The sequence below is a fragment of the Coturnix japonica genome, chromosome 19 (genome assembly GCF_054131305.1).
Source record: "Coturnix japonica strain WE chromosome 19, WE-NBRP24, whole genome shotgun sequence".
Classification (NCBI taxonomy): domain Eukaryota; kingdom Metazoa; phylum Chordata; class Aves; order Galliformes; family Phasianidae; genus Coturnix; species Coturnix japonica.
The window spans coordinates 7,434,393-7,457,353 of record NC_140681.1 but is presented as its reverse complement, the minus strand read 5'-3'; the positions used below and the strand labels follow the sequence as shown (position 1 = coordinate 7,457,353).

The 22,961-nt window shown below is 41.6% G+C and overlaps 1 protein-coding gene and 1 long non-coding RNA gene across 4 annotated transcripts in view; one reads left to right on the top strand and one right to left on the bottom strand.

Annotated features, from left to right (window-relative positions):
* Positions 1–22,961, bottom strand: part of LOC146757842 (uncharacterized) — a 249,532-nt gene that overhangs the window by 41,707 nt on the left and 184,864 nt on the right. The window lies entirely within an intron of this gene.
* The window catches only part of PREX1 (phosphatidylinositol-3,4,5-trisphosphate dependent Rac exchange factor 1), a 135,148-nt gene that overhangs the window by 44,975 nt on the left and 67,212 nt on the right, over positions 1–22,961 (top strand). For all 3 annotated transcript variants that reach the window (XM_085520325.1, XM_085520324.1, XM_085520326.1), the window contains exons 2-3: positions 17,555–17,626; positions 21,662–21,784. In XM_085520325.1, coding sequence (XP_085376451.1) covers positions 17,555–17,626; positions 21,662–21,784 — 195 coding nt within the window. The remainder of the gene's footprint in view (positions 1–17,554; positions 17,627–21,661; positions 21,785–22,961) is intronic.

The window sequence follows — 22,961 nt, the reverse complement described above, 5'->3', positions numbered from 1 at the left end:
AAAGGAAACCACTGGGGAGAAGAGAGGAGGGAAGAGCAGGAAAACAGAATGTCTCTAGATCTCTCTAATCTGTATATCACAACTGAGCCTTGTTTTTCTGTTACTGGAGAGAAATTCCCATATAGGAAGTTGTATGCTGCTCTTGTTATTTGTAATGCTGGAGGTCTGCAGCACAATGGCTGGGACGCAGTGCTGGCATGCTGAGTGGTTTGTAGCCTTTCTTTGAAGAAGAGGGGCCTGGTTTTGATCAGTGTGATGGGTCTCCTTGTCTTTCTTAGAGGAAGTTCTCTCTTTGACTTAATTTTGTTAGTATTAAGCAGAAGTAACTGTGTTCTTGTCAACCAGTTTGCTTATCTGTAGCTCACACAGAGTTGAGGGATGGATAGTTGCTGATGATTCCCCAGTTCACCTGCACAGCCCTTTGGCACAGAGCGGTCAAGCACTGCTTTACAGCAGTCTCTTCTGGGTAAAGAGGCTCTGTTCAGTTTCTTTATTTAGCAAGCAGTTATAAAATGCTTTGCTTTTATTATTTTCTGCTCCAATTGCTAGAATCCATAGAACAAGAAGTATACTTTTGTCAGTAATTGCATCCTACCATACAATGCTTTTTAGAGCAAGATGTCAAACTAGCAAGACTTCAGATTCTTATCTGGAGAGATTTAGGCATCCCTGGGTAAGTCTGAGTACAGCAGCAACCCTTTCCCTCTGTGGTGTCCTGCATGGCATTGAGGCCTGCACTGCTGGTGAGGAAAAAAGGTAGAGAGAATAACAGACACCTTGCCAGGTGTATAAACAGGTTTGTAATGCTGACCTCTTACTGGTGCCACTCAAATTTAGAGGCATCTGTGCTGTGATCACATTTTCTCTCACATCTGAGAAAATAATAAGTTTTGGTGTCTTACATGGGTGCCTACCTATGATGGGGCTGTATGGCCAGCTGTGGGGCCTTTTCATAAGACGTAGGGAACATGTCCTCCTGAAGGAGGCTTTGGTTTCTTGGAAGAATAACTAAAATCAATACAAAGATTTTCTGTGACATCACGTGCTTGTTATTTCCTGCCGTTAATTCTCAGTGTTTTGCATGGGTTGCCAGCAGCAAGAGCAAGCCTCTGCTCTTCAGCGTGCCCGTTGTGTTGTCAGGGCTGATCTGCATTTTGATCACCAGAGTTTAATTTTGTTTTTTCAAGGTTCAGTTAAGCGCCCTCAAGGTTTTTCTGTTTTCTCATTTTTCTTCCATTCTTCCTGTCTCGGATATAAGCTGGGAATATTCTCTTTCTGTCTGAGCTCCCCTTTCCAAACATCTAGCAGAAGCTAAGCCTTAAGCCATGCTGAGGATATGGTTTTGCTTTGTTTCAAAGCCATTGCTAAGCAATCTAAAGATGCACCTGTGCAATCCTTTTGCAAAGGTTGGCAAGAGCTTTGGGCTCCCTAACAAAACCACACTAAGGCGCTCAAGCGTGGCAACTGGGGCTTGCAACAGTTTGTCTTGTGTGCACTGGGTTAGAACAGGACGGATGTGCTGGGTCTGGCTGCCCAAGGACCCAACCAAAACCAGTTTGACAGTGTGGGTGAGACCCAAATTAGATCTCCAAGCCTTTCCTATACTTGGTGGAAAGCAGGAAGCATGCACCAGGAGTTATTTGTGCTTCGCCCACTATTTTGTGCTGCAGCTTAACAGGTACAGTGAGATGTTCTCAATTGAGAAGCCCAGTCTACTTGGCGGGGTGGGGGGAAACACATAAGGAAGATGAAACAGGTGGCACTGCATAGAATGAAATGGGGGTGTCTTATGAGATTGAGGGAAGGTCTTTAGGTTGCTGAGAGGCAGCAGCCAGCTTTAATGTAGGGGCTACCATTTTAATGAAGAAAAATCCAACCTACAGCACTGAATTGAAAGCAACTCCATATAGCTGAGATGAAGAAGGCCTGACTCAGGTCACATTTCTTTTCATTTGAAAAGGTTACAAAAAGCTCTATGCCCTTCAGCTCCATGAATGTCAAGCCATGCTTCTTGCTTACATGTACTTGCCACTCAATTAACACTTCTCATGCACATGCCAGCTGGGTGTTAGCCACAGGATGTTACAGTGAACCCCTGATCTCTGTTATTTACTTCACTGTAGAAATGCGTGTGTATTAGTAGATTAGTGTGGCAGGCTCCTCCATCCCACTGGGTTTGGTGTAGGCCGAATGGTCAGCTCTTCTCTACTGGGCTAGGCCAGGCTTCAAAGACAGGATGCAAATCTAAACCCCCATTTAGATGAAGCATTGCAGCCCTGTCTGTATTGTGTATCTCTCCCTAGATGAACTTAACAATCTTAGTATGTTCTGATGCAAGACTGGTGCTATCCAGGGTATGTTTAAGAAAGAACAGAGGGAACTTATGGGTGTAGCAGCTTCAACTGCTTTAATTTTGTATAATGTGCTCACTCACATCAGCACAAGCGCTCAGGTGAGTTTGTGATGATACGTTTCAGGAAGCTGAGGTGACTGCAACAGAATTACTTAATTTTTGCATGCTTATTGTTTGGCTGTTTGAGCAACCACAGCTGCCTGCAATCAGGCTGCAGCTGCCCGGTTGCATGAGCAGCAATGCAGAGCAGTTGAATGTAATTGGTTGGGGAAGTGAGCTTTTATTTCCATCTTGTATTGCTGCTTTAAAAGCTGAGTGGAGAAAACTCCTGAGAGCTTTAAGTGATGAAAATAGATGGAAGGAGGAAGATGGGCTCTTTCTAGGTCAGGGAAGAATGGTTCCCTGAGTATGGAGAGCAGGCAAACCCACCTGGGCAGCAGCAGAGGAGTAGAGGGGCTGCTTTGATTTCCCTCTCTGCTTTATCAGCCATCTGCAGTCCATTAAACACAGTTTCTTAACTTCACGTTTTTAATAAAGAACGCTCTGTTGAGATTACAGTTGATGGAACATCCAGAATTCTATTCTTGGGATCTTCGCTGCTCAAAATGGATAAAAGAAGGTCTCTAGGAAAATGATTGCCTTTTGTTCAACTCTGTAAGCTTTCGGGGTAATTTTTAGGAACGCTTATTCTAAAAGTCTGGTTTTTGTTTTATCTCTATTATATTTTCTATGGGGATAGCTAATACTTCAAAAACCAAGTGTCTAAATGTGATTTTGTAAGCAGAATTTGCCTTGAAGCTCTTTTTTATGCAGTTGTTGTTCATAGATATGTAAATTGGATGTGTTCCCCTCCCTCCCCTTTTGAACAGTCAGCTATTTAGGGAAAGTAACTGTGTGAAAATATACCCACAAATGTAGCCTATTTACAATCCAGGACCTCTCATTCATTTTGTGTAAGTAAAATTGATCACTGTTTTAATACAAAATGGAGTTAAAACAGACATTTATTTAATTGGCAGAACTTGAAAGCCTAGCTTTATTTACACAGGGAATTCCGAGCATCTGAATAGATGCACCACAAGTCACTGGCAATCTGAGACTGTTTCTTTTATTAAATTCTGGGGTGTTTTTCCACTCTAAATATTTTATTACAAATAAAAGCCCTGCTATGTGTGAGCACACAGTAACTGGCAATCAGCTGGCTTCACAGATGCGGTTGGGCCTACTTGCAAAGGCTAAATTCAATTCGGTGTGTAAACGTGGTGGATGAAGTGTTAAGTAAGTTATTTGCTTTGGCCCAACGCAAGATGGAGGCATGATGCAGAGGGGAGCTGGGCTTTGGCAGAATGTTTAGAGGTTTGTTCTCTGGGCTGGTAGAGATGGGCCATTGGGGAAGCAGTGCCAGCAGTGTCTGAGGTGCCTGCCGATGGGCTTGGATGCAGCACTCCTGTCCTGACAGACAGGCTGGGTGGCAAGGGAATGGCTCCAAAGGGAACTCCTTGTGTGAGTTTCTTGGCTAGACATTAGGTGCTACTATTCAGCCTTCAGTGAAAAGGTATCTGAGGGGAAAATATTCAGGAGGAGAAAATGGCAGCTCTAATGAATGGGCCGCTGAATGCCCTGGTAGGTGCACTGGCATGCAGGAGGTATTTCAGTGCATTGGCAGGGATAACACTTCTGCCTGGATGGTCAGTGGGTCAAAGCCGTGCACAATTCCAGCTCCTCTAAATCCACAGGTACAAACTGTCTGCACTGCAAATACTTGCTCTAAAAACTTTTCTGAGGCCTGTGCTCAGTGAGGCCCTAAGCTGTAGGCTTGTTCTTGTAGTGCATGGGCAAAACCTGCGACATTAGTGAGAGAAGTGAAGGTGGCAGAAACAAAGCTGGATTGCTTTTGGAAAGATGTGCTGGGAAGATCTTCTATTTAATAAGCACTGCCTGCTCCATGAATCCAACCAACGTAACTTGGTTGATCTCATGTGAAGGGAACTCAAATTTTAGCTGTTTTTCATTTAAAAACATCAGGGTATTTTGAACAAACTGTTTTGATCGCAGAGCAACTGCTGGTAAAATTAAAATACTATCAACTTGTTTTACATTTTCTCATCTGTTTGTACCTCTGTGAAGAAAGAACAAATAGATACTACAGCTCTGTTTTTAGCTTTGCTCTAGATGCACATAAATTAGCAACACAACTGCCAGCCCATGCTCAGCACAGCACTAAACCTTGGACTGTGAGATCTAAAAGTGCAGAGTTTTGTAAAGTAGCTGTTCCCATGTGTCCCAGGCAATACCAGTTCATCACCATGGACATACAGACCCCAGGCAGAGGCCATAGCAGCACAGGGAGAGCAGTTTGCTGGCTGGAGGAGCCATTCAGCCCAATGTGTGTGCTAGCAAACCTCTCTCTCTCTCTCTCTCAACTTCCCCTTTGTGTTAAAATATAATGGTCTAATTCTCTGCTATGATTCAGAGGAAGCTGGGGTTTGAGTCTGTGTGTGATATGGCTGTGTTCTGCAAAAACGTGTGCAGTGAAGAAATGCTGCAATGAAAAGGAGCTTTCCTTTGGTCTGTCAAAATAAAATCAATGTGCATTAAGGGGAACTCAGCTCTTCGGCTGGCACAGGGCAGTAGAACAGGAGATATTTTTAGACAGTGCTCTTGTCTGGCTCTTTGACCTGGCAAGATGATGCAGTTTGCCTGAGAAGGAATGGGGCAGCTTACTGCTAAGCATTGGATGTGGTGCAGAGTGTAGGGTTCGCTACACACCACGAGCTGCTGCTTTGTTTGTTTTTTTAACAACCCAAATATTTCTAGCTGGTAAAACTGGGCAGGAACCCCACCATGAACTGGTTTTCTTTGGGGGCTTCTGAGGTGTTCTGTGAACAGAGGGCAGTTCCAGACCACTGTGTGGTGTTGTTAGGGTGAGCTTGAGCTTCTCTGTGGAGTTCGGGGATGCAGTTTTAATTGTGGAAGTGGGGGAGGGGGAGAGAAATAAACCAAACAAGCTAGAAACCAAGCACTGTAAACAACGTTGTCTGTCTCCAGAGAGGTTTCTTGTTTGGTTAAAATTTTGGCATTGCATTTCAGGAGGATTTTGCCCTGAATACTCATCCATTTCAGTCTTTGACTGCTTTATTCCAGTATAGGAAAAATGGCTGGGAAATACCACAACAGCTGTGCTCAGATGGTGCATGCTTTAAAAACAGTGCAGACATCATGGGACTGGGCTCAGTTAGGAAAACTAGCTCAGATCAGCTACTGCACTTTAAGCAAGCAGCTCTTCATCAGCTAAACTGTTTGTTTCTGCTCAGTGCCAGTGATGAAAAATGTGCTTGTGAGGTTAATTTCTCTAATTCCTCTTTTAGCCAAAATGTGAGACAGCCTCTTTCTTTTTTCCTCTTTTTTTTTTTTTTTTTTTGGCGTGTAAATAATTGCAAATACATCACGGCACATTTTGCAAGGTGCAGCTGTGTGTGCAACCAGCTTTCTCTATATCTAAGAGTAACTGGAGGTGCTGTGTGAGCAGTGACCAAGGGCAAAGCATATGCAAAGTAGCAGCTCTGAAGCCATGTTCTTTTCTTTGCTGGAAGCTCAGACACACTGTGTTGCTTGATTAAATCAAGTATTTAAATATTTACTGTCAAGTTGCCTTGAGATGGAAATAGTCTCACCTGAGGTGAAGGTATGGTGCAGCTGAAGCCAGTGGTAAAACCCCCTTGTTTGTTGGAAAGTGAATGAAGTCTGAGCACTTGTAGATAAAAGGCAGTTGTTCCCCAAGTGGAAGGTAATTCTTGCAAGCTTCTCGCATGTCAGAAACCAGGGAGCCAAAGCTTCCTTCCTACACTGCTTCCAGGGGCTGCTGTGAATAAGCTGCACTGTTCTGTACTGATTTTTGCTCATCCACAAAGCGAGGATGAGAATTCTTTTCTAATGAAGTAGGCTTAGTAAAGTCTGTATTCGCTGAAGTTCCCAGTGTGCGTTCTTATCCATGGACTTTATGGGCTTTGAGTATCTGTCAGTGGCCTGATTATCAGGTAGACTGATGCATGGTGTGGGCTCTTTACTTGTAAAACACCTCTTACTGGTCCTGTGTCAGAATGAGATCAACTACTAAAAGGTTATAAAGATAAAAATGTAACTGCAGCATGACAAGATGAACAGAGTGAAGTGGCAGGAGGTATTAGATAATGATTTAGTCCAATTCAGTGCTGCAGTCATCAGTGAAACAAGACAGCACTTGAGCTGACCTTAAACAACTCGAATATCAGAAACAGTCTGCATTCAGCATGGAGAGCTCAATTTGGGCTAACTCGTCCTACTGAGAAGTTCCACAGACTGCTTGCAGTACCAAACTGAGCTTAAACTATTAATAGGATCTATATTTCAGCACAAATGTATTCCAAAACTTGTGACAGGCCTTGCTGTGCTTGTAAGAGCAACTGTGTGCTGGGATGGGGAGCCAGGGAGCACGCCATAGGGACCAGCAGCTTGCAGAATAAATACTAAAAAAGCAAATAAACTAGAAATACTTCACTGAACATCAGAAATTTTCTATCTGCTGTTTGACTTGGCCTGAGTTATTCCCCAGAACGATATTGTTAACCCTTTCACTCTTGTTGACAGCATTAGTCCTCAGTGAATTATTGAACTGCAATACAGATGACAATTTACTATGTAGTCAAAATGTAGAAGTGTACATCTCTGTAAATAGCTGCTCTTTTCCCAGAAAACATATAGCGTGGCATAATCAGTAGTTTGTGTAAAGACAAATTAGAGACTTTGCTTTCGCTCATTTCAGAGGGGTGATGTGTGCCAATCTTGCGGCCTTTACTTGGGAAAGACAAAAATCTATACTGGTGTTCTTGAGAGCCGTTTTCCTTTCCATTCACCTGTATGTTAATTGTTTAAGCTTGCACTCTAACAGACAGCTTTGAGGTGAGGAGTTCACAGCAAGGAAGACTTGACAGGCTGCTCACTGCTTGAAGCTTCATGTGCTTGGGCAGCTCTCATCTTAGTGCTCTCGTGAGAGGGGGAGCAAGCTGATGCCTTAAACATCAGCCAGTCTTGTCTTTAGCAGAAAAGGCTTGGGGTAGTGGGAGTTCCCTCTGTGTACTGCCTGGTCACAGTCACACACCTTCACCCGGCTGGGGTTCTGCTCCTTTTCACCAAATCATGTGAAGTTCTTGGAAACCTTTGAAAGGCTGTGGAGAAACAGCCCCTCTAAGGCTCCAGTGCTGAGAATCCGTGAACGGTCACGGTCTTTCTGGAGCCTGTTCTCCTCTGCAGAAAGCTGCTTTCCTCATTGTCACACCACAGGCACTTATGCAAATCTCTCCCAGCAGGAAATCTCAGGCGCTGAAGGCCAGGAATGCTAATGTTGTGTGCTGCAAGGAGCCCCAGTTGCTGGTCATGAAAGAGCAAAAGTTCCCGAAGTATTTACAGCCCCGGCTAGGGAGCCAGCACTGCCACTGCTTCACAGGCAGACACCTGGACAGGCTTCTAAATGAGAAATACAACCTTTGAAACCTTGACGCCTGTGTAGAGATTGTCAAATGCAGCCATTACTGCCCGTACACCTGGTTTTAGGAAATGAAGATTCTTTTGCTAGGATCTCTGGTATTGAAATCTTTTCTAGGAAATGAGCACTGGAACTGACCAATGCTGTAGCCAGTTCCAAAACTGTTTTTTTTTGGTGAAGGCAACTACAGGATTCAATGCTTCCCATTTTACTTCAGTATAAATTCTGGCTAATAGGAGACCTGTGAGCATGTAAACATCCCTGGCAAATACTCCTGAGCACCTCAGTGAGCTGAAATGTGTGGTTTGGAGACTTTGATTCTTTAATAGCTCTGAATGTTGTCAATTAACAAGGTATAACTATGTTTGATCACCTTGTAGTCTTGTTTTTTTTAGAAAATCATTAATCAAGATAGAGAAATGATGCTGTAATTCTTCTGTACAAGGGTGGAAATGCTCCATTGAGAATGTCGAAGTATTTGCATCTGGAGTTTGATTTGACACACAGCCCAATACTAACCCAGCATGTGTAAGTCACAGTGCACAAAGACTGTCATGTTGGTTCAGCTTGTGTACACATGAACTCAGATCAGAATGACATCTCCTTGAGAAGATACCCAGAGAAGGAATCTTAATACTTTCAAAATTCCAAAGGCTAAACTGACTTAGGAGACTATTAGAGTATGTATCAGCCAGATGTAGTCAACACATTCCTTGTTGAAGTAGCCTATATTACAACTAAAAAAATCTACGGGTTTTAATGGCACCAGATCTAATCTGAAAACTTTCAACTTTATCTATTAAGTGTTTAATGTATTAAGACACCGTGACTGAAAAGACAGAGAGGGATAGACTGATCTTTCTGACATCGAAGTTCTTTATCTTAGATCAGAAGCTTGAAATATTAACTGGAATATTAACTCTTTGCTACAACATGCAGTGTCTGAACTTTGTTTGTGGTATGGATGTTTCTGGTCACTCTGGTGATTTTATACACCTCTTGGAATTGGAGTGGCTGTGTAGAGGCTGAAAATTGATTAAACATCACCTCATACTGATCAGGCCTTGGTATTTGGAGACATCAGTAGTTGAGAACTGCCCACAGGCTGCAAGCTTTTTGCAGTCCCAACACAGTGAATCCCAGTTAGTTGGGTCAAATTCTGAAGTCTTTATACAGTGTATGTGGTCCCGAAGCAAACCTCTTTTAAGGTAAAGGCTAAGCAGATGCACACTTGTTAGGATTTGTTCCTCTACATAAAAGAGAAATGAAATAAAACACACTATTCAAACATACTAAAAGCTTTTTGAAGGATTCCACAGTGCAGTCAGATGCTGAAAATCATCTCACAATTGTTTAACAGTGAGAAAGATGTGAAGAGGCCAAGAAAAGGGCGAATATTCCAGAGGCTTAAGAAAGTTAGGCAGATATCTTTCATAAGCTCCATTGAAAATCCAAACAAATAATTTCTAATGACATTAAAAATGGACTGGAGTCAGACAGGGATACCCATAGAAGTGCTTGCTGGGGGGGTGGGGGGGAGAGGGGGATGTGCAGTGAAGAATGTTTGTTGTTGATTTTTTTGTACACTGAGAGTATTTTTAAAGGTTTAGTAGTTGTGTTGGAGAGGGGAGAGAGTGTGAAGATGTGTTGGAAGGAGGCAGGGTATAAGCAATACAAATAATGAGCAAAAATGCATCCTGAAGGATTTCAGATGTGAGAAACGTGGGTTGTGTTGGACCCTGAATGTTCAGGCTGCCTGAGGATGCAAATATTGGTGACCAGCGGGAAGGAGGGGTTGTGGAGGTCAGCGCGATGGTAGAGGAGAGACAATGGGCTCCTTTGCAGCACCAGCCTGCCTTTCACTTCACAAAAAAGGTTTTTGTAATTCAAATGAAAGCAAACCCTCCTTAAGAAAGGAATCCCTCTTTGGAGTGAGAAACACTGCGATATATTTCACTCTCACTTCCCTTTTGGTTTCACCTTCCTTCATCAATTAATGCGTGAATGAATTCAGGCTTTTTTGTGTTGCTGCAGCATTCAGGTGTAAACATCAGTACAGCCAGCAATGCAGATGCAGCTGAGGGGTTTTTTTTTTGGAGCTATGTTTTAGGTTTTTTTTTCCGAGCAGTGCTGTTAGTGTTTTTGTGATGAGTCCCAGAATACTACCATGCTGAGAATGCCCAAGCACATTAATTTTGCATGTATTAATTCTCAGTGCAAACCCAGCGTTCTAATGTTCCATGCTGAGACACACTCACTGCCCTGGAACTTTGTATTTGCAGATACTGTGAGACTGTTATGGGCAAGGAGGGTGGTCTGAGCTCAACTTGTCACCCAGGCTGTCTTGATGGGAAGAGAAGGCATTTCTGGAGTGTAATTCAACCTTTCTTCTCAGACACCACTGCTGGAGTGCAGTGACTCATCCTCTGGAACTGCCTGCCCGTTGTTTCCTGTTGCAGAGACAGCCTGTGGCACTCACTTAGGGTTGGCTACAACTTCCAGGAGGGTGCAGTTGGATGAGGTGAACTCTAGACACAGCAGTGTGATGAATACAACTGTCTTGCAGTCCCTTTTCCAGAAGGTCACAGAATGTCTGACTCACTTGAGTACCACTGAAATTCCTAGTGCTATGCAATGCCAGTATTTTGCCGTGGTTATTCCTTAAAGTGGATGTTATGGACAGTAAAACTCTCGATGGCAAGACAGATATAAATCAGCCATACTGTAACTGTATGGGCCTTAATGCAAGATTGGTTAAGGGCAGATCAGTTGGGAACTATCTCAGGCATAGTTTACGTTAGCAGGGGCCCTTGCTCTTATGTAGTATATAAAGAAATAATCTGGTTTGTTTATTCAAGTGTCTTAGTCATACATACACTTCCATGATTTTAAGCAGCTGAGTTTCTGAATGCTTCTCCATACTTCATTCGGTGTTTATCAGGATTCGCTGTATGTCAGACCAAGGAAGTGAGGAAGAAGAACTTTCAAACTGCCAGCATCAGTATTTTATCCACAATTATTAAGCTGTGAGCGTTAGAGGAGGTTTTGTAATGTTTATAGATGTTTCAGGTGAAAGCATCTCTTGATGTTACATCTGGGCTTTGCAGTGTTACCTGCAGCTGTTTTGTGATGGTCTTCACAGTTTCATCTGAGAGGAGGAGTCTACTTTTGCATGTGATCATGCAGTCTTTCTTAGGAAGAGGTGATTCATGCTGCAGCATCCATGGATTTGTGTGTGAAATTGTTGTAAATGACAACACGTGAATAAAAAGTCATAAAAGAAAATGTGGATGTGGGGCTTGCAGTTGGGAAATATGAAGAAGGAAGACATTGTCCTCAGGAATATGGGAGTAAGAGTTACAGACAGACCTTCGTATTTGCTTTACAAAGACAATTAAATGAATATCCCAGGGTGTAGGTGATCAGTATCAGTAGTTCATCTCATTTCACATGTAATGTAGCTTATGCAAGGGTTGTAACTTTTGGAAAGAAGTGTGATTAGAATAGATCAGTAGATTCTGTTTGACCTTCTGCTTAGCAATAAGCAGTTGGTGCAACCTCACAGTAAAGGCTGCCTGAAATGTTTGCAGAGAGTGCATTTGATATTCTCTAACGTGCATGACTTCTTTGATTTGATTTATTTTTCTTGAAATCTTTTTGGTTAGTTAATAGTTTAGTTCCTCTTCAAGTGACAGGTCAAAATATAAACATGTACCAATAAGCTTTGAGGCTTTAGAGCCAATTCGATGCACAGGAAATCTGAAATTAGGGCAATAAAGGATATTTCTGATGCTATTTCCTCTTATTAAACACCTCTGCCTACAAGGCAAGTCCCTGTTCAGCTGTTTTCTGACTACTAAATTTGGCTGCAGATATGAGCTCTTTGCAGTATTGCTCTCTCACAGCTGTGCCTCTTTATTGTTTCAAACGGTTCTAAAGAAAAATGGTCTCCATAAGTGAAATACCTTTTGAAAGAATTTCATTATAATGCACTCATCTGGTGCTTAAGTTATTTATTCCTTTACCAGATACTGATAACCTAAAATGTATTTTTATAGAAGTCTTAATACAGCAGCCAGTAATTGAGCAATGAGTGAATCCCAGATTGCTGATTTACAGTGTGAGAAGTATAGCAATTTACTCACTAAAAGTAATAGATTTGTTTCAGTCTTGCTCCACTTTACTTATTAGTAGTGATATCAAAGGAGTTCCTGCTGACTTAAGCTGTTCTAACCGAAACTTCACTACTGAAAAACCTGAATCACACCTAGCATTCTACATAGGTATTCAGGCTTTTGTCCAGGAAGGGAAGAGATGCTCAAAGGCTGAGTTTATACCAAAATGACTTTATCAGTCTTTAAATCCCATCTGTCAGCAGATTCGGGTTAATAGCGTGCACTGCTGCACGGTGCTCTGGGGAAAGCAGAGCTGAAGTAGGTCCATCTGCAATTGGAATGACTTGATAATTTGATAACTCAAAGCTGTACTGGTATTCAGAAGAACATCTTCATTCAGTATTTAGAATGTTCGTACATTCAGTTTAGACTTCGTTATGGATATAAGCATGCTTACTTGCTCTGGCTAATAAAAAAGAACTGATGGGATTTATATTGTATAAATAGCCATGTACTGTCATTGTTAGATTATTTTGAGATTATTTACTGCATTGTCTTTCAGACTTCAGATCAGGGGAGAGATGCAGTTCACATGTGAGATGCAGGATGTTTTCTGTCATTTGTGCTGTGCTTTTAGATTTTAAATTGCATATCTGGTGGAAAGCTTAAGAACGTGATCAGGATGACAGGGTTCAAAGCGAACAATTGAGTAGCATGAGCAAGGATGCACCTGTTCTTAGAACACAAACTTCAGCAAATATTCACTTTGCATCTCTGGACTATTTTGGTAGAGCTGTGTTCCCACAGAACTGTCAGGTGGCTTTGCTAAAGACAAAAGTATTTTATTTGTATATAACTGGTACTGCAATGGGGTCAAAACCATATCTACCAGCCACACTTACTTATTCAGGTGATTTTTAAAATAGAATTACAGTTTCAAGTTCCTCTTTGAGTCTTTCTAACAGATTTTACTTTGCATTTTCAGAGATGGATTAAGGTATATGTGCTACACTGTGGTTGCATGATGAAGATGCTAACAGTGATCAAATGGGGATATTCACTGCTCACCCAACCTCCTCTGTTTTTCCACTATGATGTTGTTTTCTTGAAATCTGAATATCAGCAGTTTATCATCAGTTAATCTAAATTTAAGCAGTTGTTCTCTACAGACTGTTACATAATTGTCCATCACTTGTTGAAACTGCAGTCACCTGTTCAGCAAACAGGTTTCACAGGACCGTGCTTTCAGCTCTTGCTCCTTATAGATACGCTATCCAGTTGCCACAACGTTGCTTATTTCTGTTCTCCCTTTCATTTCCCTTTGGGTTATGCAGTTTGCCTGCCTTGCTGTTTAATGAGAAATCTCTTGGTATTTCTGAACATTTGAGGAAGTGTTTATTAAACTCGAATCTTAGGAAGGGTCATGAGCAAACCATCACTGCCTCGTCCCCAGGATTAGCCATGTGTTATTGTAGGACTACAAGTCCACGTTCAACAAAAGCTGTTTGAAAAGCACTTAAGGGAAATCTCAGCTGATTAAGTGTGCTTTATGTGAGAGCAATTCACAATTAGCATCTTCTCTTACACTGCGCTTCTTGCTTTTGTGGTTCAGAGATGCAGCAAAGACATTCCACAAGCAGTGAGATTTCATTGCAACTATGGATTTTAAGAGTAATGAACTGCAGAACAACACATTTTAGGGACATTACAGATACTTGTTTGGTAAAATGAAATTTTGTACCTAAACTGCTTTCTGGATTTGTAATGTGTTTCTCTTGGTCTTTGTTGGAAGGAGATGGCTGTTTCTCCAGCCATTATGAACTTACTCAACATGACATAGTGCAGAAAGGAAGCCTTTCTCTGTGCTCATTCCGATTTGTTATAGGTTTTCTTGAGTCCTGCAAGGCATTTGTACTGTAAGACAAAACTAGAAGCTGTGTTTCTGCATGACATGAGGAGCCCTCAGCCATGGCCTGCTGGGTCTGGAAGCAGCACATCTCTAGGGCAACAAGTCACAATGCACAAATAAATGTTATGTTGATGCAGCAGCAGAATTTTAAACAAAATCCCCTGTAGGCTGTTTTCCTAATGATTAGCATGCACACATAGAAGGTGAGACCTTCATGGGGTTTTGTCAGGATAACAAAAATCTACCAGTCTGCTTTCCCACTTTTGCCCTACATTATGCAGTGACCTGTTTTTGCTTTGGAGCCATTGGCTCTACCAGTCCTCCTCCCTTCACTGATGTGGCAGCAGCAGTTTGCCCTACAGCTTGGGTTGCTCAGAGACCTGGGGCTGGCCCAGTGGGAGCACAGCAAAGCACTAAAAATGGCAAGAGAACAAAATCAGCAACTGTGAGCATAAGAAATATGTCAAATTTTCATCTGCCATCCTCCTATCTGTGAAATGCTAACCTTTTATCAATCATGACCAGCATACAAAGGGAGCAGTCTGCTTTTGTTACCTATTAATTTATTTCTAGCTCTTCAGTAGGCCTTGACCATCTGATATGTGAGTTTTGTTTTGGCACAGAGTGCATCATTAGTTGTTGTCCTTTGCAGGATCCACGCTACTTTGTACATGTAGGAAACTAACAGCATGAGGTATTGAGCGTTCTATGAATTGTACAGGACAGAGGATCGTGGTCATCCTTCTATATCCTAGGAATAGTTGTCACAGCCCTCCAATAGTTGCTAAGAAAGCTGTCCGCCATGCTTCCATGTATCTTTTGAGGTTAGTGAGCCCATTTTTGCAGAGATCAAAGGTGTTATGGATTAGGGGAGAACTGTACTGAAAGTCCCTTGTGGCAAAGGTCCAGGACTGAGTCTGTTGCATACATGTATGAACTGTCCAGAATGTGAAGAGGTCAGGGGAGATGGAACAAATGGTGTTTGCTTTTGTAATATTTCAGATGGCCAGAATAACTCTTACTCCTTTAAGCACTTACTTTTCAATGAAACGGTATTCTGTGGAATATAAGATATGGGCCTGGCACGTTCATAACACGCTTCTCTCACTCTTTCTCTACTTCCCCCACCTTTGTTGTGTCTTGCCCCAAGTATCTGTCTGACTTCGCAGATGAATCAATGGATTTGTCTGGTGGACAATCACACTGCTCCCTGTAGCTGTGTTTCCTGAGGGGTTGCCTACTACTTGTGTGGTGGGGCTTAGAGCCTGTGTCACCAGGTGAACAAAGGGGTGGCATAGGTACAGATGAGCTGGGAGCCTGGTAAAGCTGGTAGCACAAAAATAACTTGAAGTTTGGAAAACACTGACTTAAATGTCAGAACAACATCTCTTGGAAAAGGGCTGCTTTTTCTGAGCTAGAAGTAGTTTGGAAGAAAAGCAGTGTTGTCATGTGAACAGGGCATGCAACATTAACTTCTATGGGCTGCTGTTTGATAGGCATGTTTATTGTGCTTTTAATATGAAAGACTGTTATGCAAAAGATTCTGTTTGCAGATGAAAAGGTATTGAGCACTGGGGAACAAACAGTTCTGCATCCGCTAAGTTCAGCATTTTGAGGGCTTGTGTTTTGGAAAGCATGCTACTAGTTTCCAGAATTAACCTCTCTTGGAGCTGTCTTGTTTTACCATTAGTGAAGAGACTAGACTGCTGCTTGTGCACAAACCAGAGGCTGCAGGAGGTGTGACTGGCTATCTGCGGAGTTGTTGGTCTCTTCCCCTGTTGTGTATTTCATCCTTACTAATCTCTCCCTGCTTCTGTGCCTTTCTCCTTTTCCCCCCCTCTTGTTTTCTCCATTTCTCATGCTCCAGTTAAATGATCTTTTCAGACAAGCATCACAGAAAGGCTGTTTTTTAGATTAACACAGACTCAGCTTCTTATATTGACTGGCCTGAAACAGATAATGTGATTTGCACTTCTGCTTACCAAATCTCTATTATTAGACTGAACACACTGAGACTAATATGCAGGTATATAAGTCACCAGTGGAGCTACTAATTGGGTAGATTAATTAGTCATTGCAATTGGATTTGTTGTCTCCAAACAGACAAGATTAAAGCAAGGAAGGGTCTCTGACTGGCTTATATTTTGTGGATAAATGACTTCAATATGACACGCTACCTCGTATAAGTCAGATGGCTGGTTATTAGTGCCTGGATATCACACCCAGCAGTGAAGTGGGAGGGCAACACCTCCTGTCAGTCCTCCTGCCATTTATCATTATGCCGAATACTTCATCTCAGGCAGCTCCCTGACTTCTGCCAAGATTCTGGGCAAGGCGGATGGGCTGCTTTTCATTAAATGGCTGTTCTGCCACTGGGACACGTGTCCTGTGCCTTTAAAGCAGGAATCTGTTCTTCAGATGTCTCAATCCAAGCAACCTGCTCCATATTCTCTGTATCTAGCTGCAGTCTAAGCAGGATCCCCTTCCTGCTTAGTGGTACAAGAGGAGGAATGTTCTTGTGGTCCTTGACATCTGTTCACAAAAAGCAGATTGAGAACCTAAGGTCCAAAACAAACGTAGAGTTTGTGTGCCTCTTATTTCAATTTCTTTATTTTTTATTGGTATCTGTCCTGTAAAGACTGAATAGGTGGAGTAAAAAAGAAATGTTGTGTGCATCAGCTGACATGGGCATTGCTCAGGAGTGGTTCAACTTTTTAAAAAGACTTCTATTATCAAACTGAAACAAAGCTGCTTTGTACCATAAACACAGAGAATGGACCCATTTCCCCTGTGTCTCAGGTGGCTAAGAAAAATTCTGTCCCTCTTTGTTAGCGGTGATCCCCAGGGTTCACCCCTCTGTGTGGGAGGCGACATAGAAACCACTAAGCAGGACTGAGGAAAGCCCTCTCCCCTTCTGTGTATGGTTGGTGTCATTTGTTGGAGCAGATTCTGTCTTCAGTGGTTTCCTTTCACTATCACCTGCAGGTATTTGCATCTCTCTTTGCTGACTTCTGTGAAAGGCAAAATTCCCTGCTTTCACTTCAGAAAAGCCTTTTAGCCCGTGGTTGCTGAGGAAAGGGGAAACCTGACCTAGATGAAGAGTTCCAGCATTGTTTCACAGTTTTTAACCAGATAAAGCACAGCAAACAGGATAATGTGTCCCATGCATTGTCTGGAGAATTTCATTTCCCTTCCCCAATTATCGAGTCTGTTGAACTTGTCCATAACTATAATCCACAGCTCTGATGTGCATCAGCTCCAGCACCAGGAATGTCCTTTCTTAATTTTGTATTATTTGCAGTCTGTTTCACTGCCATCCATCCCAAAGCCAAAACAGCTGCATCTCAGAGAGAGGGGAAACATCCAAAAAACAGCACAATCAGAGCCTTGCTGTGCTCTACTGGTAGCAACAGATAATTAAGTCTAAAAATTTCAGCAGAAGGAAGACATCTATTGCCAGACAAAACCCAACAGCGCTTCAGGAAATGTCTTTTCTATCATCCTAAAGGCAGCTCCGAGTCTAAGAACTGTGGTGATTTGATATGTGGTTATATTGTTTCAGGTAATCAGGCACACTGTGTTGTTGGAAAGTAAGGGGATATAAAGAAGTGAAGTCAAACTTTATGAAGACGTTTGAACATTGCTTTTCTCTGCAGGCATTTCTTCATCGGATCCGCCAGAACGCTGTGGACAAAGCTGAGAAGTACATAACAGAAGAGAATGTTAAGGTATTTCTTCCATCTTCCTCATTGTTAGGGATTTAATTGGTAATGAAAGGCTAGGTTCACGGATGTGGATATCAAATATCCTTTTACTTTTCTGATGATTGTTATTAAACTGCTGCCCAGAGGAAAAGAAGCCTACACTGATGCTTTTTCAGTCTGCTTGCCCATTTGTTTAGCTTTCATCTTCCAACTTTTTTTTAGTCCCACCAGCTGATTTCAGTAGAATTTGATAACAGTGTTGTCAGGAGCTAATTTTTGGAAAGGCTTGTGAAATGGTAGAGGACACAGAGACCTCATTAGCGTCTTGAAGGGAAAGTCACAGAATGCACTGCCCTTGTGTGTTTTGCTTGACAGTAATCAGTGAGCCAATTTGCATCTGTTGTCTCTTACAAATCTAAAATTGATGAGAGTTATGAGGAGGTGGCAGGGATATCTAATTGGGTTGTAGTAGGAAGGAATTTGGACTCCTGTGGGAGAGCTAAGAAATGGAAGACCCTTGGATGATGAAGTTCCTGCATGAATTTTGCAATGGAAAGACACATAAGATACAGAAAGTGGCTATGGGGTATTAGCTCTTACAATGCCTATGGTTGTAGGAGTCCTTGTTGTGATTTATTTTCATAAAAGTAAGCAACACTTGCATGTAGTAATTTGACTTATATGTGTATGGCAAGGAAAGTTTTGTGTGAGACCAAAATCCTCTTTGTACACATGCATAAATGAAAGCTCATGATTGGTGGGAGAAGATGCAGTGTCCACCATCAGAGGCTTGCTTTTTGGGCTTACCTTTGATCTCACAGCTCCTAAATCAGCAGAGACTTTGCCCTTTACGTTAATGACAGCACAGTGAATCAATAATAGGTACATTACACAGTCTAGCACTACTGCAGCTGGTGTGTATTTCCTCAAGTCTGGCTCATCAATTTTTACTTAGTAGTATTACCAGAAAGTCTAGAAATCCAAGCAGGGATCCAGCCTCCATTATGGTATTCATTCACTGGATTAACAGTACTGTACTACTAGTTGAGTGGCATCACTAGGTGGTGGTAGCAAGAAGATCTGGAGGACTGGTGGGCTAAACCTCCTTGCTGTCTTCAAATTCAGAAGTTCCTGGTCACTGGAAGGTCGCTATTTACAGTCTGGAGTAAGTTTATTGTTACCTACTATTGGCAGTAGGTGCTGTGTGCAGTGAAACAGTAAAAATAATAAGCTCTGCTGAAGGAATAAACCTACACAACCATTTGCTAATTTGACAAATAGCTGCAGAGGTTGATAACAGTTGTTAATTCTGCCATTATTCATGTATTGTTATGATTGCCGTGTACTCAGATGTACTGCTCACAAGACCCATGCAAAAAGTCCTTATTTTATCTACTGATTAAATGTATTTATATTCTAAAGTCCATCACAACCTCTGGGGAAGTACTGCTTCATTTTTGTGTCATTCTTGAACTGCCTGGAGGTGCCTTGATGAGGCCACTGTGAGACCTCATTAAATCTATTACAATATTCAACTTATAATAACACAGCTTCTCTTTGATGAGAAAGATCTACACTTAGCTGTGGTGAAGTAGAATCACAAAGGCATGTTTTTCTGATCAGTGTTATCCCTTTCCCTTCTCAAACAATTTAATTGTCCATCCTGCAGTTGAAAGATGATTTGTTCTTTCATTCTGCAAACCTTTGCTTGTAGAGGCAGGACAGACAAGACTGTGTTGGCACTTCCAATAAGTCTGCCTGCTATTATTAAGTATCTTGAGTCATTAGGGAGCTGTGAGGTGGCTAGCAACAGAAAAAGTGGCAACAGAGAGTATATAAGTGGTTTGGCAGCTTATGTAAAGAAAATCTTGTATTTTTCTCCCTGTCTTCATGCAGCAGGAACGTCTAGAGGAAAATCCAGGATATTCCAGCAGACAGTCTCCTCTAAGCAAAAGGAGAAAGTACTTTTTAGAATAACATGAGATAATACTCCTGGTACTACAGCTGCCACTAAGCATTGGTACTTACAGTAGCCTTTGGTCACTGCATCCCCTTCTAGAAAGGCTACCTTGAATCCTATGCCCAGCAAGGATTTATAATTCCTTCAGTGACAGATGGCTGCAGCAGTATCAGCAGAAATATTATCACAATTTGTTCCCTGCCCTATGTGAAGATAACTGCTGATATGTTAGTAGGATGGTGACGTCATTTTATTGATACAGAACAGTGAAGACAGTACAACTTGATGGTGTACACAAGCTGCCAGACATGGATCCTCCTGGTGAGGTTTATAAGTGGTGACTGCATCAGATGTAAAAGCAAATGTAGCTGAGGTCTTTCTGCTGCCTTGATTTTTCAAGTGACTTTTGTTACCTGCAAAATCTGCTGCAAGCAGAGCTCTGCTGGCCATCACGTAATTTATTAGACTACACAGATATTCCTTGAATCACAAAATACCCTCCTGAAGACTGCTCCTGAAGGATAAAATCATCCCTGACAGATGTTTTCCTCTTCCTTGTTAATCCCCTGTTGGCATAGCTTCTGGCAAAAGCATGCAGGCAAAGGCTAATGTGTCATCACATTGCTTTCAGTCATGCTATAGAATCATGGGCTCTTCAGATTTGCAGTGGAAGTTTTCTGGAAGCAATCAGTCCCAGCTTCCTGTCTTATTTTCTGATGGGTTCAGAACCCATTAGTGCAAGTACAGTGTGTTGGAATATTCAGTTTATTCAGAGCCAGGAAAAGCAATGAGGCACAAGTATGCACATGTGCAGTGAGGACTGCCATTATCTTGGTGTTTCTGAAGTGAGAGGTGAGCAAAGACAAGAAAGATGCCATATGCTGTGCTTTGCACACACAGCCAGCTTGCAGGGGTTTGAGGAAGAATGTTCTTTCTATCTTTGCATAACACAAGGTATAGAATTGTGTCTGGGTACATGCATAGAAGGATCTTCAGTTCTTTACCCTATCTTCTACTCCTGGAAAACCAGAGAGAAACTGATTTTAAACCAAGTCTGATTTTATTCCTCCTTTAAGGATTAGATAATAGTTTACAGAACTTTGTAATTATTGCTGCATCACCATCCAGCAGGCAGAATCAGTGTCTCATCTTGTGCATAAGTCCTCTGCATAAAGTGAAAAAGTTTACTTTTCACTTTAAAGATGCTTTGGGAAGTGTCAGAAGATCTCCCACCACATACCAGGAAGCTGAAGGCTGCTCTGTCAGGCTGCATTCTTTGGGATTTGTAGCAGTGACACATGCTCTATAGCAGCCCTGAGAGGCTGCTTCTACTATGAAAGCTGGTTTGACTACACTGCAAATCACTTTGCAACTGGCATGGCTAAAGCAAAGTGATGGACAATGCTGTTTGCAATGTGTATATCACTGCAGTCTCCAGGCTTCGGTCTGCTCATTCAAGCATTCCTCCTGTGGCTGTCAATACTGATAGCTACATCATACTGCATCAGGACCTGGAAGTTTATTTTCCTTAGCACATGTATGTTAAATTCCTAGGGATCACTTAGCTGCAAGATTGTGCAATTTCCTTTCAGTACACACTGAAATTGAGGGCCTGTATCATGTTACAGATGCCTTTTACAGTCACAGTGGTTGGTAGAAGGGAACGCTAAAATTCTGCTCTTTTGGTTTAGAAATACTTTACACTGTAAACACCGTGTAAGTGAAAAGCTGGCTCCCACAAGGCAGAGATGTGGCTTACAGGTACATCTTTTGAGTGATAATTTCATGTTCCTGCCAAATTGGTTTGATCTTTGTGGTTTCTTTCACCTATTCAGTCTCACAGGAGACCTTCTCTAGACTTAAAGGAGGTTGTTTACATTCATCATGCTCAGGTGCTTGGAAAGATGACCTTCATTTAGGGTAGGTGCTTCAGCAGGCAATAAAGATTTGCATAGGAAAGAGACAAGATAGCAGTTATCATCTGTGCTTTAGGTCCTTTCATGACTAAGTCTAGAATCATAGTAGTTTGGTGCTAGTACTTTAATGTGCCCAACAGTTTTATTCATAGCTGACACCCGACTTCACTTTATGTATTTCAGATCTTATTTTCTAATATTGAAGACATTCTTGGTGTTCACAAGGAGTTCCTGGCTGCCCTGGAATTTTGTTTACAACCAGAACCTCAGTCTCAGCATGAACTGGGAAATGTTTTCTTAAAATTTGTAAGTACAATGACTTAACACTATCTGAAAATGCAGTTTCCTGTCTTAAGCTCCCATGCCCCTTAACTATTCCTAATCTCTAAGGCTTGTAGCAGTACTGTGACAATGTGTGTCTTGAATAAAACTTGAAGGTAGGGTGGGAAAAAACTTGTGAATGAGGTTAGAACAATGGAAACCACATCAAACTCAGCTAAACAACAAGGTATTTTTAGAAACCCTTCCTTTTCCCATTGAATTTTTTTTTCCTTTTTTTCTACACTCAACTAATCACACAATTGCTGAGAATTCGTCTGCTTTAGTTACAAATATTTCTGAAAAGCAGCACAATTTCAAATACATGAATAATGTTATTTGTATCTTAAAATAAAGGAAAGCTGCAAAAGACACTACTGCATCTACAGTAGAGTCTGTGCATACATTTGTCCTTCAGTAAATGAAAAGCAACATGAGATAGCTTATCTTGCACTTGATGAAGTACAGTGCAAGTTACCATACACAACCTTTTACCATGGAGTAAATGAATACCTGAGTTATGTAGCTCAAAAGTACAGAAAATTTGGTGTTTAGACTCAGTAGTAGATAGGAATGCCGCAACTACAAAATACAGAGTAGCTGTGGTTGCTGAAAACATTTTGATGGATTATTTTTGTGTCATCTGACTTTGTCTGATAGTTGTATTATTTGTTCTCCTATGCATTCACAATATGATTAAATGTGCCAACATGATTCAGTACCAGGTTGGTACTGCCAGGTGACCCGGGAAGGCACAGACCTGTAACAGGGAACAAGAAATTGTGGAATTGGAAATGAGAGAATCATGGAAATCAGAGAACCACTGCTTCTCTCATTATAATTTGCTTCTTATATTGCAAACTAATAAAAGAATAGAGCACACTGATTGTATATGCAAGATCAATTATTACGTATTCTTAGTCATGAGGTGAACTCATCTAAATGCAAAGTTACCTGATTTACATGTATAATAATTCAAAGCTGCAGATTTTTTTTTGTATGCAGCTGCCCTCTTGAGAGGTCTGAAGAAATTAGAAAACATCTATATATAATAGATATTCCTTCAAATTCTTATTAACTGCATTAAGCCACAGGCCAACTTCCTATCAAAATATGTTCCATTACACTTTCCTAATCATAATTCATCACGTTGGAGTAGAAAGCA